The 17,320-nt window shown below is 44.1% G+C and overlaps 1 protein-coding gene across 6 annotated transcripts in view; it reads right to left on the reverse strand.

Annotated features, from left to right (window-relative positions):
* Positions 1–1,934: 1,934 nt before the first annotated feature.
* Positions 1,935–17,320, reverse strand: part of SHROOM4 (shroom family member 4) — a 206,495-nt gene continuing 191,109 nt past the window's right edge. For 5 of the 6 annotated variants that reach the window (XM_082608933.1, XM_082608935.1, XM_082608934.1 and 2 more), the window contains 5 exons: positions 15,220–16,023; positions 11,540–11,689; positions 10,481–10,661; positions 6,928–7,197; positions 1,935–6,031 (listed from right to left, as the gene is read on the reverse strand). In XM_082608933.1, the coding sequence (XP_082465059.1) occupies positions 5,762–6,031; positions 6,928–7,197; positions 10,481–10,661; positions 11,540–11,689; positions 15,220–16,023 (1,675 nt within the window). In that variant the 3' untranslated portion in view covers positions 1,935–5,761. The remainder of the gene's footprint in view (positions 6,032–6,927; positions 7,198–10,480; positions 10,662–11,539; positions 11,690–15,219; positions 16,024–17,320) is intronic. The other variant, XM_082608938.1, reaches the window with a different exon arrangement.

The raw sequence follows: 17,320 nt of genomic DNA on the forward strand, positions 1-17,320 counted from the left end.
TACATTTTACCCACCAGCAATGTACGTGTTTCAATTTCTCCATATCCTTACCAACACTTGTTATTGTTTGCCTTTTCTATTATAGCCATCATAGTCAGTATGAACTGGTATCTCATTGTGGTTTTGATTTGTATTTCCTTAGTGTTGAGTATTTTTCCCCATGCTTATTGGTCCTTTGCATATATTCTTCAGAGAAACGTGTATTCTGATAAAAAGAAAAAGTCTTTGCCCATTTTTAATTGGTTATTTTTTCATTGTAAGAGTTCTTTGTGTGTTCTGAATAAAAGCCCAATATTAGATACTTTTCCAATTATGTGGATTGTCTTTTCACTTTATTGATGGCATTGTTTGAAGCACAAAAGTTTAAAGTTTTGATGTATTCCAGTTTATTGATATTTTTGTCACTTGTGCTTTTGGAGTTCTACTGAAGTAATCATTGCCTAACCCAATGTCAGGAAGATTTATTCCTATGTTTTCTTCTAAGAATTTTGTAATTTTAATGCTTACATTTAGCTTTATAATCCATTTCAATTTAATTTTGTTGTGTGGTGTAAGGAATAGATCCAACTTCATTCTTTTCCATTTGGATACCCAGCTGTCCCTGCATCATCTGTTGACAGACTATTCTTTCTCCATTTTATTGTCTTGGCACCATTATTGAAAATTAAGTGACCATAAATATGAGGGTTTATTACTGTACTCTCAATGTTATTCCATTTATTTATATGTCTATCCTTGTACATATACTGTCTTGATTACTGTAGCTCTGTAGTGAGATTTGATTTTGAAATTAAGTGTGAGTCCTCCAATTACATTATTTTTAAAGATTGTTTTGACTATTCTGGGTCCCTTGCAATTCCATATGAATTTTAGGTTTGACTTTTCCATTTATGCGAAGAAACCAGCTGGGATTCTCATAAGGATTGCACTGAATCTGTGGGTCAATTGGAGAGTATTGTGATCTAAACAATATTAACTCTTCCAATCGATGAACATAGAGTTATTTAGATTTTAAAAAATTTTAAAAAATTTATTTCAATAATGTTTTTAGTTTTCAGTATAAAATTCTTATACTTCTTTTGTTAAATGTATTCCTAAGTATTTTATTCTTTTTGATGCTACTATAAATGAAATTGTTTTCAGATTGTTCATTGCTAGTGTATAAAAACAGAAGTGGGGCCTCCCTGGTGGCGCAGTGGTTGAGAGTCCGCCTGCCGATGCAGGGGATACGGGTTCGTGCCCCGGTCTGGGAGGATCCCATATGCCGCGGAGCGGCTGGGCCCGTGAGCCATGGCCGCTGGGCCTGCGCATCCGGAGCCTGTGCTCCGCAACGGGAGAGGCCACAACAGTGAGAGGCCCGCATACCGCAAAAAAAAAAAAAAAAAAAAAAAACCAGAAGTGATTTTATATATCATCAGTCTTGTATCCTGAGACCTTGCTAAACTCATTTAGGCAGGTAGCTGTGAGCAATATGAGAAGAGCAAGAATGTGTCTGGGTTGGAAAAGAATGAATTAAGTAAATCAGGACTCGAATGATGGTTACTATGTACTGAGCCTGTTTGTGATAAGCTGGTGCTTCTCAACTTTTAATATGCACGTGAATCTCCTGGGAGTCTAGTTAAAATGCAGACTATTATCATTGGGTTTTGAGTGGAGCCTGGGATTCTGCCTTTCTAACAAACAACCTCTTAGTATATAGCTGGTGGCTATCATTTATTATTTTTAAGCCACAACAGTCTTGTAAGAAAGATACATATTATTGTTTCCATTTTACAGATAAGAAAATGAACTCAGAAGTTGAGCAAATAAGCCAGATTCATAGAATAAGAAGTAAGTTGCAGAATCAGGATTTGAACACAGTTCACTCCAATACCCAAACTGGGCTCTTTCTACTGTACTGCACTGGATATCTGGAATAGGAGGAGATCAGTTGGGATATCAATAATGTATGGATGGGGGGTGGCAAGTAAGATTTTCAGGGTCAGAGAAGCTGCCTGGAGTGTATTTGGGTCTAAATCTTGAGGTTATCTTGGAAAGCTGATCAGTGACTAAGAGTAAAGGTGTGAGACTGAACTATCAGGTAGAAGTCAGATGATACTAGAAGAGAGAACTCAAGATTGGAGGAGGTCTAGAAAGTGGCTCACCTCTGATCAGGATAGACTCCAGAACTGGACTCTGTATCCTGCTGAGGTCTACACTTGAGATCATGCCTATTGTTGACTCTTCCTGAATTCTCAGTTATCGTACTGGGAATAATGAATGGTGTAGCATCAGTGCTATCCCTGAGGGGCCAGCGTAAGGGTTTAGGGATGTGGGTAAGGCTCTGATCATACGGTTACCTATGAAGGACTATGGATAGGTGACCAAATTCCTTTCCAATACTTCTCAGCAGAATATTAGGGAATTTCCATGACCTTAGTCAAAACACGTGAGATAATTTTTTTTTGTCCTTAGCACCTTTTATTGAAGTATGACCCTTGATGACAATCTGGCAGGCATATCAATGTCAGCCAAGAAGGGAGTGGTGGAGGACACAAATGCAGAAACAATAAATTCAGAAAAATAATAGCTTCACATGGGATAGATGACCCCCCCCCAACATTTGTACAACAAACACTGGTTCTTTCTCTATAGAAATTGCCCCCTGCCCCACCCCCCTCTAAAGACCTACTAATCTTCAAAGAATACAATATGCTGTTACAGAAATATTATTGGCATAGACAACTCCTTTGGCAAAGACAGAGGGAGACATCAAGCTCCAGACAGGAGAAAGTGGCCAGAAATGTGCCCAGCTTCCTCCATTTGGGGCCTGCTACTGGCAGAGCAGCACCTTTAGGGAGGCTGAGGTTAAGGCTGTGGCTCCGGTGCCCCTTGGCAGCATTTTGGCACATGAGGTGAAATGGAAAACAGAACCTGAACCTGGCCTTGAAAGAGGCTTTTCATCTTTTCACCCTCTCCGTTCCTCAGCTTCCAGTCTCTCACTTTCTAGGGTTTTTTTTTCAGTGTCTCTGTCCTTTCTCTTGGCTTCCCCTTGAGCATTTACTGCTCTACCCTGGCTGAGTCTGCAGCTGGTGGGACTCAAGGAGACTCAATTACCCAGAGCCCCTTACACTGATTCCTCTCTAAATTTCAACCACTGTGCTTACACATTAACCACTGTGGCCTGTACGGGGAAATCCCTTGCCCTGCCTTCCAAACTGCTACTCCCTGGCAGGCCTTGGTGGAGGGCTGAGCACAGGAAATGAGAACAGGCAAGAGATACTGCATCTCAAGTAATACCGGCGGCTTTGCAGTGCTATCACTCATGATGGGCCTGCCACGTCAGCATTGTGGGGCATCTGTGCCTGTCTGGTAGTTCACCTTTGTCTGCCGAGCTTCACTGCTCAATATAGTATTAAGTGCTTTGGAAACTGTCCCTCCGTGTGAAAATGAGCATTCTTGTACTCTGATCCCAACTTTAGAATAATTGGAGGTGGGATAAGGGACACAAATAACAAAGTCAATAGTACTTTTAGTCTGATAAACTTAAGATACAATCATTCTAATGCTGACTAGAAAAGCCCAGGCCATGGTCATGGTGTCCAGGTAAGTGGCCACTTTTTTCCCTGGGCTATATTCCCAAAAAGCTGTTCTGACAACAACAACAAAAAATATTAGAATGTTGGGCTACATTGGCCTCATCCTCCCCAATAGAGGACATCTCCGCCTGCTCACTGTTTAAGAGCCTGTTTGTTTACAAAAAAAAAAAAAAAAAAAAAAGATGGCAACCACAGCCTCTATTCAAAGCATTCCCCCATCTCATGCAACCTTGGCTTAGGTAAACCTAGCCCTTTATAAGCCATCAGCCTTCCTGAATAGAGTAGAATCCTCCACTTGATGGGAGAATGGCAGGTTGACATTTTAACAGTGGTTCTGACAGCAGCAGTGTACTAAGAGCATACTCAGGGCACCCCTCCCCACAGGACACCCTGCTGGCCAAGATTCTTCCATTGTTTCCAAATACAATGAAGAGGAAACGGAAGCTAGCAACCAGTATTTGTAGCAGCAGCAAAGTTCCTTGGCAAATTCTTTGGTTGAATGAGGCACCCCTGCTGCTACAGTTAACCTCCAAGGACCCTGAGGCACTGAGCAGTAACTAGAAGCGATGTCAATGCCGGGTTGGCTGCACAGGGCTGTGCAATACCAAGCATGGGCCCCAGTTAGCAAGGAACAGAAGACTGAGCTGGGTAACAGGGCAGCATTTGGCCACAACTCCCTTCCTGCCATCACCCACCTGAGGGCTTTTCCAAGATAGAAACTGGCTACCGGTGGCCACAGCAGCAGCATTCATTATTTGTGTGCCTAAGATCCCGGCTGGATTATAACTTGCTCTGGCGGGCTGGCCCTGGCTGGAGCTTCCAGCTACCATGAATTTCGGTTCCTCGAGCCAGGCCACAGGATAAGAAAACAATTAGATAGAGGAGCTCTTCCTGAGCTCACCTGTACGCCTTCCTTAGCTTGGAAATGGTAGAGAGATGGGTGAACCTTTGTCCCTTTCAGATTTCTTTGGTTTCAAGAAAAAATAAGAAGCAGTTGAAGCCTGTTGGGGAACTCTAAGCTCATGGTCATCCAGACTTCAAGGGAAGTATATGGCCAGGCCACAGTGGGGAAACTCTGAGTTCGAAGTGAGAACTCCTTCCTTAGACACTTGTTAGCTATGGTGGGAAGAATTCAAGGCCTTGGCACTTGCTTACCTAGCCATGGTGAATTCAGGCTGATCTGCAGAAAATGCTTTCCTTCTGGGCTAACTTTTCCCTCTCCAACTCCCCTCTTCTTACCTTATTAGTTAAAAAAGAAAAAAAAAACATCAAGACATAAAAATAAATAAAATCAAAAGGCCATTTAAAATATAACAACAACCCCCTCCCCCCAATAATAAAACATGTATCCAGAAGTCAGCTTTAGTAGAGATATTCATGGCCCATAGTGTGAAGCCCTTAGGGTAGGCACCTGTAACTCCCAGCAGTGAAAAGGCACGAGGAAACAGGAAGTGGGAGGCCAAAGTCTTAGGACAGGAGGAGGGCCACACTAGCTGGGGCTGAAGATAGGCCTCCTCCCCCTCAGCTAGATAATGGGGAAGGCAGGGGTAGAGCGAGTTTGTTTAAGCATAGCTCCTTCTAGCAGGGCATCAGGTGATTCCCAACCTCTGCTCACATTCTGTTAAATGTCATTTCTCCTTCTGTGCTTCCTACTGCAAAGCTGGGGTGAGGCCCTGAAGCTGGTGGTAGGTGAATGCCCTCAAGACAGCCAGATCTCTGTGGGAAATGGCTGGGCCATGAGCCCTGGGGAAGAGTGGAACTGCACAGGCAACTTCTCTCTGAGACTTCGAAGGCTGATGATGGTGTGGGGGCGGGGGGCTGAGTACATGATGTTCCTGGTGTCCTAGTACAAAGGATAATGAAGGCACTTTGTTGGTCCTGTGTGTGGTGAATGCTTGGCCATGCCAACTGTGGGAAGGAGAGTGTGGTTGCATGATCACACTTTGCTGCGGCTCCTGCTTCTTGCTTCTACTCCCTTGGGTAGAAGCTTGGGGCCTCCCCAGGTCCTCTTAGCTGGTTGGGAACACTGCTAGGTTACGGGGCAGTGAGAGACGTCCAGGGTAGAGAATATGGAACAAACTGCTAACTAACTGTTATCTACTTGCTAACAAAGTGCTAACAAGGATTGAAAGCGCTTCCCATTATGGCGGGGCAGGGATGGTGCAGGCAGTCTGCTGGTGGAATTAGAAATTACTGGGCCCCAGGAGTAGGCTCTCCCTGAGACATTTGAGTTGCTCTTCCCCGAGCTTGATCTTCTCTTCCAGCTCTCGCTGTTCAATGATGAGAGCAGATTTCATCTTCACAAAGTGCTGGTAATCTTGGAGCTGGTCCTGAGGCAGATAGCGGGAGACCATACCAAACACCAGCTTCTCCCGGCGCTCCATGTGCTCCTTCAGCTCCTTGGCATCTGCCAACTGCCCTGTCAGCTGCTGCTTCTTCTCTATCAGCACCAACTGGGGAAGCAGAAGACCGATAAGGGCTATCCCAATGACCAGTCATCGGCCCGACCCAGTGCTCCACCAGTGACGCTCCCACAAAGCCACTAGCCCCTCTGCTCAGAGATCAGTCCTAGATTTCTTGCCCTGAAGTCCACCTTCATGCAAAAGCCTTTCTTTCCTGTAGCAAGGGGAGGATAAACATGACAGCGATTCTGGATGGGGGATGAGCAATCACCTCTTTCTATCTCTAAACTGTTGTTAATCTGTGGACCACCACTGGGATTGGGGTGGGGGAAGGCTCTGACAAAGCCAGCTCGTACACCTTCCATCTGGTAAAAAAAAAAAAAACCATCGCTGTGACGATGCTTTCAAAACAGTGTGTGTCTCTGTATGAGTGTGTGTGTGTATATGTATCCATGTGTGTATGCACAAGCATATGTGCCTTTCACTGTGGGTTCAAATTTGTATCCAAGAACCACTTGGATAGAAAAAGGTAATGCCATTTGGGTTTAGGAATTACGCAGTGTCCCAACCTATGAAATTGACAGACTCCCAATCTCAACTACTTGCTACGATTACTACTACTACTGGCAGCTAGCAATGATTTAGTGTTCATCTGGTTCCAGGCTCTGTTTTAAGTCATTAACATGGATTATCCAATTTAAGTTTCATGAGGTAGGTAGTGTGTTTACCCTATTTTTGAAGGGATGGAGACAGAGTGAGGTTAAGTGAATTGCCCACAATCACACAGTTACTTAGTGGTAAAGCCAGAATTTCCACTTAAAAGCCAGTGCCCACACTCTTCACACTATGCTCTGCTGCCTCCAGACTAGCCAAACTTGAAAGAGGGATCCCTGGGAAGAAGCAGATGGCACTTCCCTCCATCCACACCCTGGAGACCTCAACCCTACCTTCTCCTGGTTGGCCTCTGAATCGATGCTGTTGAGAGCATTTTCCACACGGGCCAGTCGACCAGAGAGTGACAGCAAGAGGTTGACTACTTTGTCCAGGTCCCCAATAAACAAACGGTATTTTTCAAACTCATTGGATTTGCAGACGGCTTTTAGGTTGGTCTCCACCTCCTCCCCAAGGGCAGAATTGGCAGTGATGTCCTCCAGCAATCCTCGCTGGGCCTCCTGCAGGACAGAAAGTTTTCTGCCAATGCTTTCGATGAGCTGAATCTAGGAGAAATAAACAGGAGAAGCAAAGGATGAGCATGGGGACTGACAGAAACGGATCTGTCCCTGGAACCGCTGTTTTGAGGTCTAAATAACCGAAGGCGGGCTCTACCCTAGTCACTGCAAACAAAGGAAACCTGAGCAAGTCATGAGCAATTCCAGTTTTCTGGACAGGCACCTTCTTTCCCATCTCTTCAGATCTGCTAGCAATCTCTGTCACCACCAAACTTCTTGGCATTAGATGAGTGGTACCCACTGGCTAGTTCTCGTTTGCCAAATGTAACTTACTAAATACTTGCTGAGGCTATTTAATAAACAGGAATGCCTGTGAGAGCATAGGTAAGAAAAGCACTGCCATCAAGTGTTTGCCTATTACTTCATTCATTCTCCTTCAATCCCTTTCAGTACCTCTGATGTTGATGACACTGTGCTAGATCTTCCCCCACTCAGCTTGGCTCTTGAGGCCTTTTGGATAAAAGTGTGAGTCCTGGAGTCATAATGACTAGGTTTGACTGCTAGCTCTGCCACTTCCTAGCTGTGTGACCTTAGGTGAATTTCTGTATGGAGTTTTGCTTTCTTTATCTGCAGAATGGGGTAACTGCAGTACCTACTTCACTGAATTGTAATAAGGGTTCAGTGAGATAATGCATGCCAAGGGTTTAGCACAGACTAAGTGCTCAATAAAAGCAGCTGCTATGATTATGATTCAGTCTGGCCTCACCCTACCATTCTAATCCCACTCCTCAGGACCTCTGAGGATTAGCCCCCTCATGCTGTGTTCACAACACTCATTCTTATATTCCTGATTTGCTTATGCAGTTTTGCCAGCTCTTTATCTCTTCCTTCACTTTGGCTATTCCCGTTCTTTCTTCAGAGCCCAGCTTTGCCCCTACCCTCCCTGCCGGAAGCCCCTGCCCCCATAACTCCTCTCTCAATGATCTTTTTCTTTTCTAAACTCTCCAGTCTTTTAGAATGAGAACCCTTGAGTGTAATTTGAGGTTGTTCAGTTTCTGCTTCCTGTGTGTGCATCTGATCCCTCTCCTACTACTGATTGTAAGTTTCTCAAGGGAAGGACTGCTTGTGTCTTCTGATTTGTCTCCCCTATAGGTGTAACCAGTTGTGGGACTGCACTCACAGGAAGGTAGTGTGGTAGAGTGGAGTTTTAGAGTCAGAGATGCCTGGATTCCAATTCCACCTCCTCCAAACTGTGTGACCTTGGGCAAGATACCCATTCCCACTGAGACTCCTGTTTCCTCATCTGTAAATTGGAGAAGTGCCCTCCACCAACCCTCCATTGTTGTGAGGGTTAGATGTGATCACAGGAGTAAAGTACTTAGTATTGTGCCTGGCACATGGACTCTAGTGCCAGACTACCTGGGTTGGAACCCCATCTCTGCCACAAAGTAATGGTGTAAACTTGAGCAAGTTACTCAACCTCTCTGTGCCTCAACTTCACCATCTAAAAGATGGGGTAAAAATATTACTTACCTCATAGTGTTGTTATGAGAATGAAATGAGTTAATACATACTACATGCTTAGAACAGTGTCTTCTATACAGGAAGTATGCTTCAGTGTTTTATTACTATTCCTGCTCAGGCACTCTGGGAGCATAAGCTTGTAGTTATGTAGAGTATGTTCTTTTCTCGTCCTTTATTTAGAGATGTCCGAGGTGACAAAGGACAAGAGAGCCTGCTCTGGGTCTGGGCCAGGTGTCATAATTCAGAACTGGTCAGAAGTCAGGAGCTCACCATGATCTTAGTGTAAAGTGTAATAGGTTTACATTTAGGGAAATTTCCAAAACCCACTGGAAATTAAGGATCAATGATATGAATGAGGCAACACAATTAGATGCCAAGAAGCTCCCAGTTATACCCGCACCCTCTGCTTTCCCAAACAAAACTCAGTGCCAGGGACAAGGGAGGGCTGGGGGCCAAATGATCAACTTGGAAAATCACCTACCTTCCCCCAGCTCTTAGGTCCCATAGATCTGGAAGTAAGAAAGTGGACAGAGCCCTTTGTTTCTCAGCACTTGGGCTTTATAACCTGAACTTCAACTCTGGGGAAGGAGTAGTGGATAGAGCTGTGGAGTCATCACAGACCCAGCTAGAGCTGAGTGACTTTTCTGGGATATTACAAATTGGTGACCTTCCTCACCTATTTTCCTCAGAGACAAAAACTGTCTTAGCCCACCCACAATCACTTCAAGTCACTACCTGCTGTTCTGTGCTTTGCCATTTCTGATCATGTCTCTCTTCTCCTCATCAGACGTTTATTAGGTTTGCTCCTAATAAAAAAAATCCTGGGTGAGCCAGGAGCAGCCCTGTCATACTTAGGAAACATGGAATCCAAGGAAGCAGGCACCTGGATCAATAAAACTTTGATGCCACCATGCTTCCTATTCTTTCCCTGACATTTTGCTTCAGATTGGAAAGTGGTGGGGGTCTCTTGCAAATGGCCTTGAGCTTTTGTACAGGTCATGTCCTGAATAAGAAATATGGGCAGAAGAGCAATTTGCATTGAGTTCAGATGTCTACAAAGTGGTAAATTGGGCCTTTGAGGTTGCCATGGAAACCCTATTTGCTTATGAAATAAAAGGGGTAAGTGCAGGGAGGGCAAAGTGATTCCAGGAATTTGATTAGAAACCCAGGCTAGTGGTACTTAGAGGAAGAAAGGGGAGGCTTCAGAACAACATCATCTCCATTTATCTATTTTAGTACTTTTAAGAGAAGATTGACTATCCTTGCAAATAAATATTAAAGTTGACTGGCCTATAATTTTTCCTTTTCTTTCTTGGCCAGTCTGCTCTCTCTTTGAAAGTTACACAGAATAAAATCAATGGCTGCCATTGGTTAGAGCTTACTGGCAAAGACTCTGATGTGCCTTGGGTAGCGAGTTACTTACAAGGCTGGCTTATTTCAGAGTAGAAAGTCAGACAGTCTTGACTTTGAGTCCTGGATCAACACTTAGTCTGTAACCCTGGGCAATCTGGTCCTCTCAACTGGTAAAAGGAAGACAGTAATGTCTACCTTATAGAGTTGGTTTTAGGATTTGAGAGACACTGGGATGATGATGATGATGATGATTACTATACTATTATTACTATAATTGACTGGATCAAAAAGAGACTGCAGTTACACTTGTGAGAAACCCAGACAGGCTATTTGATTTCCATATTGAAAATACAGGAATGTACCAAGATATTCTGGATTGTGTAGAGGGCAGGTCAACCTCCAGACACACTCAAGCTAAATGCAGTACATCTCTAAGGCATGCCAAAAACTTCACCTTTTTTTGAGCCAGTTCGTGGTCAATTTCCTCCTCTCCCAGGCCAATCTCTGCCATCTCGGGTTGGTCTTTCAACTTGTTCAGCAGCTCTGCTTTGGCCACGGAAATATTGTAATAAGCTGAATAAGAGGTAGGGATCCCTGGGGCACCTTGAGGAGGTGAGAAGTGCTGAAACTCTTGTCTGTGGAAACAAAAAAACGACCATTTGAGCACCTCTGTTGACAGCCTGCTGACCTTTCTGCTCCTTAATTTCCTCATTTATAAAGTGGGACCCCGCTGCACCAAGGAGTTATAAAATAAGGAAATAATGGACGGGGAGGTACTGTTCAAACATAAACAGGCCATGTGAAGGCTCTCTAGAAACCAAGTCAAGGCCAACTTTAAGAACTTAGAAGGCTATTTCTACATCCCTGACTTCCACAGCTGGGGGGACTTCTTTAGAGGTCAATGGGTTTGGTCATTAACACCCCAATAAAATCCAGAAAAAAACTAGCAGGCCCCTAAAGTTCCAGGCTTCTGATCATCAGTGATTCCCCTTGGTTCAGGGTCCCAGTATATGGATCCCGTGGGAGGGGCTAGGTGGTAGGGACATGTCTGAGACCTTAGCTATTTGTCCTCTAAGGCTGTTGGGCTCCAGCCTATCCATCCTGGATGCCAGCCCAACCTGGCTCTATCTAGTCCGCTTGCTTATAAAGGCACCCCTGGCTTTCCTGGACACGCTCATCATTTTCACCTTTCCTGGTGGTGCCACTCCTGCTTGAAATAACCCCTCCACTGCATCTCTCCCACAGCAAAGAGGTCACCCATGACCTCAGCAGTGGTCACCGTGTTGGAGGATGAGTTTAGCACCCCTGCCAGAGACTTTTCACGGCCCACCACATCTCTCATGAGCTCTTCTGAGATTGTCTGAGGTGGGGCAGGCCTTTGGCCTGAGAAGGGATAACACCTCTCAACTTCTGGCATATCCCCGATGGTCCCAGCCTCCTCCATGGTTGCAGAATGAAATGGGGGGAAATGGAACCGGTGGTGCCCAGGGGCTTGACAAGTGTAACAGCAGACCCTGTTGTCTTGGGTTCACTGAAGCCTGCGGGGTTGAGGTGCTGCTTCTCGGAGCCCCAGCCCATGAAAGAGAACTGCTCCTCAGGAAAGAAGTAGCTCTGGCTCCATGCTGGCTTAGGTTTGGACTCTTCTGCCATCAAAGCTTCTGGTCTGATGTGAGGAAAGAAATGAAATGCTTCAATGTTAGGGTTCAGTGATGGAGGGGCAAATAATTCCGCCTATGTTTTATAAGAGGGGGAAACCCACCCCCCACTATGTTCTTGTTGCCTACCAGCCATCCCTACCCTCCACCTGTCTGTGTCACTGCCCCTTCACTAACCTCTAGCTGTTTGAAAGGAAAAATAGGAGAAACTCATTAGTCATTTTTGCAGCTATTTGCAGCTCTTAGATAAAGGTCAAAAATAATGGGTAAAAGGCTCCACAGCTATTTACTGATTCATGCTATGCTGTCTCCTAATTCATCACACAAAAGAAATTTGGGCATGCCAATATTGCTCATCCTAGGTATTCATTTTACATGTAGGTTTTTAAGCTGATAGCACTGATAAAAGAGCACTACTAGCTAACATTCACATAGTGCTTACTATACCCAGGAGCTGTCCTAAGATATATATGTGTGTGTGTGTGTGTGTGTGTGTGTGTGTGTGTGTGTAAATATAGACATAAAATGTAATGCTCATGACAACCATTTTATGGATAAGGAACATGAGGCACTGAGAGGTAAAGTGACTTTCCCGGGATCACGACAGTAAATGGCAGACCCGTGATTTAGACCTAGGTGACCTAACTCCAGAATCTGTGCTTTTAGCCACTATACTATACTGCCAAAGGGTCAACTTGACATCACATAAAACCCTGCACGTAAGGAATTTTCTGGTTGGACTGTATCTATGTTAGCAGAGAAGAGAGAACCTTCTGGAGGAAATATAAATGTATGAATTTAGGGAATTCCTACCTATAAGAAAAATATTTAGGGGCATCTGTGCGAGTTGAAAGTTAGAAAGTACTGAAAGAAAGCACAGAATTTTTTTTTAAAAAAAGGATGTGGCTATCTGTCAATTATATCTCAATAAAACTGGAGAAAAATTTTGAAAAAGGATGTGCTAATTAGAGACTCAGTTCCCTAGCAGACATGGCCCTGTACTATATTATAGTGTATCATATCAGGCACTGTGTTCTAGGGCTCCTTTCCTCATACTCTCCATTAATAGGGCAGAGGTTATAGGAGATCTATGAGAACATAATTTGACCTTGATAATGAACTTTGTTGCAAACATAAGATTCCTTCTCCAGAGCACTGAGAGAAAATGCATAGAGTCCATAAAGCAAACTATACCTGTAATTAAGTCAGAGTTATCAGATTTAACGAATGCTCAATAATTCCACTCACCTGCTTCTACATGTATCCTGACATTTTGTAACTAAAGAGTATGTGGGTTACAGAAAGACTCTAGTTTAACGTGGCTGAAATAAGGATGTCTTTTTTTTTTTTTTGCATTTGAGTTTCAAAATATTACACATCTACTTGCCCTTAACACTACTTTCCCTTACAAAACCTTAAAGACACTTCCTGCTGGGTAGAACCCTGTGCTCTCTGAGGGTCTGGAATAGGATCTTCTTGAGGAGCCCAGAGATCCTGGGGTGATGTAGTTGGCTACCTGTGATCTTCTGCAACTTAATTTATATCCCTGTGCCTCACTCTTCTCATCTAAAAACTGTAGGAAACTAATGGTATCTATTTCATAGGCTTGTTGTGAAGATTAAATCAGTCAATACACAAATGTGCTTAGAACAATACTTGGCACATAGTAAAGAGGCAAAAAATATTAGCTATGTCGGGAATGATGTTTTTCCTTAAATCTCCATCGCTCAAAGAAGCATCTATAATTGATTTTTTGCAGCCACAAGCCAGGCTTGTGTGCAAACAAATGTTTCCCCTTGCATCCCATAGTCATTAAGAAAAAAAAAATCTGTGGAACAAGTTACAAGATCTCTAGTAATAGCAATTTCCTTCTCTCTGGACAAGGTGCAAAGATGAATGGAGGTACATAAAGGAGGAAGGACTAGGAGGCTGAAAGGGGTAAGCCTGGGGCCTGTAACTACTACCTCTGGTACACATTGCCTTCCAGGGGACAGGAGGTCTAAGTAAAGGCCTGGCTACTGCAGGAACCAGATCTCCCTGAGAGAGGCTGCCTAGGATGGCAAAAGAAGCATGGAATTTGGAGTAAGATCTGGCTTTGGGTCTTTTCTGTGTAATTCTGAGTTAGGTAGTCCCTTATTTTACTCAGCTTTAGTTTCCGCATCTGTCAAATGGGAATAATAATGGCCCATAGGGCCATTGGGAGAATTCAATGAAATAATAGATATAAAATGACTAGCAGTGTCTGAAACATATCAAATGCTTAATACATGATCATTCATTCATTTATTCATTCTTCAGAAATATTAAGTGCCTACTATGTGCTAGGTTGCCTTCTCTTCTCTCTGCTGTGATAGGTAACAATCCACAGTCACTTTCCACAAATGTTTTCTAATTACAATAAGAATACTTCCCAGGTAGATGGGCAGCTTGAGAAGCAGCCACTAGGGATCTGACAAATTCTCATAGTGTCTGGGAGCCAGGCCCTGTAAGTGCTGTGCCTGTGGCACCTTAGGCTGGAAAACTTGTCAACTAGCTCCAGATAGCCAAGTAATGGATATGTCCATCAGTAAAAGACACAATAACAAGGTACTTCTAATAGCAACAAGTCTCAGGCAAGTTCCTTCTGTAAAGGTATTTAAAGAAAGCAGTAAAAGGATAGACACCTGCCCCTCATCACCATCCCCAGCAGAGAGTTGGTGGAGCTCTCTGCAGGAGGATTGGCAGAGCCGAAAGCCAAAGCGCTTTTGTTTTGGAGCAAAGAGGACAACCACACATTGTGGGGCACGCCAATGAGCATTGGCAGAGTGAAAGGAACAGTTCTGTGGCCAGAGTACACTCCTTCTTTGGCCTCTCTGCCCAGACAGCTGACCCTCTCAACTACCACTTTTGGTACTACCATTTGCCCACTGAAGCAAATGCAAAGAGGCAGAGGAAACAAGCGTGGGGGTGATGGAGAAAGTGGAAGATGAAAAGAATGCCTTTGGCTGTTGTAAGGAATGGTCACGGCATAAAGCATCCAACCCCAGGAACGCCTTTGATGCTGGGGGTGGGGGAAGAGTTTAGAAGCTCAGACAGGTCCTAGAGCAGAGGCAGGTCAGGTTGTGAGCTGGCCTCTTGTTCTAGAGAGCAAGCAGCAGAAAAGGCAGTAAAGGACCTGAGCCAGGCTTCTGGAAAAGGCCACAAGGCAATAAGGGTTTAATGCCTTATTGCTCAGGGGCCAGAAACTGATGCATACCTTAAAGACAAACTAGAAAAAAATAAATATAGTACCTTGATAGTGATATTTAGGGATAAGAACATCAGTGACATTTACTGAGTACCTACTATGTGCTAAGTATGGGGCTATGCCTTTTATGTGGATTATCCTCATATTCACAACAACCATGTATCATCATGCCCATTTTCCAGGTGAGAAAACTGAGGCTGGAAATAGTTTAATTGACCAGCCCAAGGTCACACAGCTGGCAAATGGTGAAGGTGGAATTCAAACTCATGCTGCCACCTCTTCAGGGACCTAACGTCTTTCATAAGCACTTACTTGGGGGAATCAGTGGTCTCCTGCTCTGATGTTCTCCAAAGCCCACCAATGCCATAATAGCAAGGGGGCAGAGCCTTCTCAGCTTGAGATCCCAAATGGCCCCTTACTGGAGGCAGGAAATTGCTGGAATGGAGAGCAAAGGACTCTTGCTCTGCTGGAAGGCTTTGTGAGCCCTGCCTTGAAGCCTCCAGGTGGCCAAAGCCCAGCGGCTGGGGCTGCTCCAGGACCTCCTCAGGACTGAGGGCACTGGAACCAGTGGTTTCTGAACTGAAATACTGGGGTGGCAGCTCTTCCTCCTCCCCCTCCTCCTCCTCCACCCCCTCTTCCTCTTCTTCCTCTTCCTCCTCCTCTTCCTCCTCCTCTTGCTGCTGCTTTTGCTGCTTCTGCTGCTGTTGCTGCTGCTGCTGGGCTGCACGAAATAGCCTGTACTTCTCCCAGTTGGGAGGAGGAGGGCGAGGAGGAGGAAAGGCCTTCTTCCTGGCACCCAGAGGATCTGGCTGGATCTCATCAACTTTGGTAAAGGGCTCCTTCCTATGCTGCCCCCAGGCCCGGGAGCTCTGAGGATCCAAGCTGATGTGGCTCTCTGAGAAGGCCCGGCTGCGCAGTGGGCGGGGCACGGAGGCTAGGGAGCTCTCCTCTTCATAAACGGAGGTTTCCTCTGGTTTTTTTGAGGAGTGCTTGAAGTCTCCAAGGAGGTCAAGAGAAGAGATTGCTCGGTAGCTTGACAAGTCCAGTGCTGGGTTCTCAAAGCAAGGATGGAAGGGGGTTGCCCATGAAAAGCTAGCCTTGGAATGAGCCATTTCCCTGCAAAACAGCAGATAAAGGTTGTACAAAGCAAGCACGTTGCAGATGGTCCCATAATTTTGGATAACATCATTTATAGAAAATTTAAAACGGCCACAAAACAATATAATATAGGTAGTAAGTGTAGTAATAATAATATATGATATATAATACTGATAGCTAACACTCACTGAGTGCATACTAAGTGCCAGACACTGTTTTAAGTGCTTTCCATGTCTTAACTTATTTAATGCTCACAATAACCCTAGGAAGTAGCTATTATTATTGTCCTGATTTTAAAGCTGGGGAAACTGAGGCATGGGCAGGTTAAGTCATTGCTCAGGGTCATAAAGCTGGTAAGTGGCAGAGCTAGGATTTGAACATGGAGAGTCTAGCTCCAAAGTCTGGATATACACAGCACCCCACTCAAATGTGCTGTGTTCTGGGGCTTGCAAGTGTGGTTATCCTGCTACATCTGTTGTTTTTGTTTTGTTTTTAATTATGAAACATTTCAAATGTTTAAAAACATACAGAGATCGTTATAATAAATATTCATGTTCCCACCTACTGCCCACAATTAGCACATTTTAATACTTTACCATCTATGCTTCATGAATTTTTAAAATAATAATATCCTTTGTTTCACTCCCCACTTCTATTCCCCTGCTGCCTCTCTACATGCAAGCTATATCATGAATTTGGCATGTATACTTTCTGTCCATGTTCTTATACTGGTACCAAAAAACATCGAGCAGGCCATTCACAAATATCTGCTATTTTGGATTCAAAATATATCTTTCTAATGCAATTCCAATCAGAATTCTCACCAGGACTTTTAACTATAGAATTTTTGTGTTAACTTGCAAAATAAAGCAGGATATGGTAGTCCCCATTTGTCCGCTGTTTCATTTTTCAAGGTTTCAGCTACATGTAGTCAACCACAGTCCAAAAAATAGTAAATGGAAAATTCCCAAAATAAACAATTCATAAGTTTTAAAGTGCACACTATTCTGAGTAGTGTGATGAAATCTCCCGCCGTCCTGCTCCATCCTGCCCAGGAACTTAAATCATCCCTTTGTCCAGAGGATCCCACCCATTAGTCATTTAGTAGCTGTCTAGGTTATCAGATGGACTGTCACAGTGTCACAGTGCTTGTGTTCAAGTAACCTTTATTTTACTTAATAATGGCCCCAAGGCCTAAGAGTAGAGATGCTGGCAATTTAGATCTGCCAAAGAGAAGCCGTAAAGTGCTTCCTTTAAGTGAAAAGGTGAACGTTCTTGACTTAGTAAGGAGAGGGAAAAAATCATATGCTGAGGT

Source organism: Mesoplodon mirus (assembly GCF_964341445.2).
Source record: "Mesoplodon mirus genome assembly, chromosome: X".
NCBI classification, from domain to species: Eukaryota; Metazoa; Chordata; class Mammalia; order Artiodactyla; family Ziphiidae; genus Mesoplodon; species Mesoplodon mirus.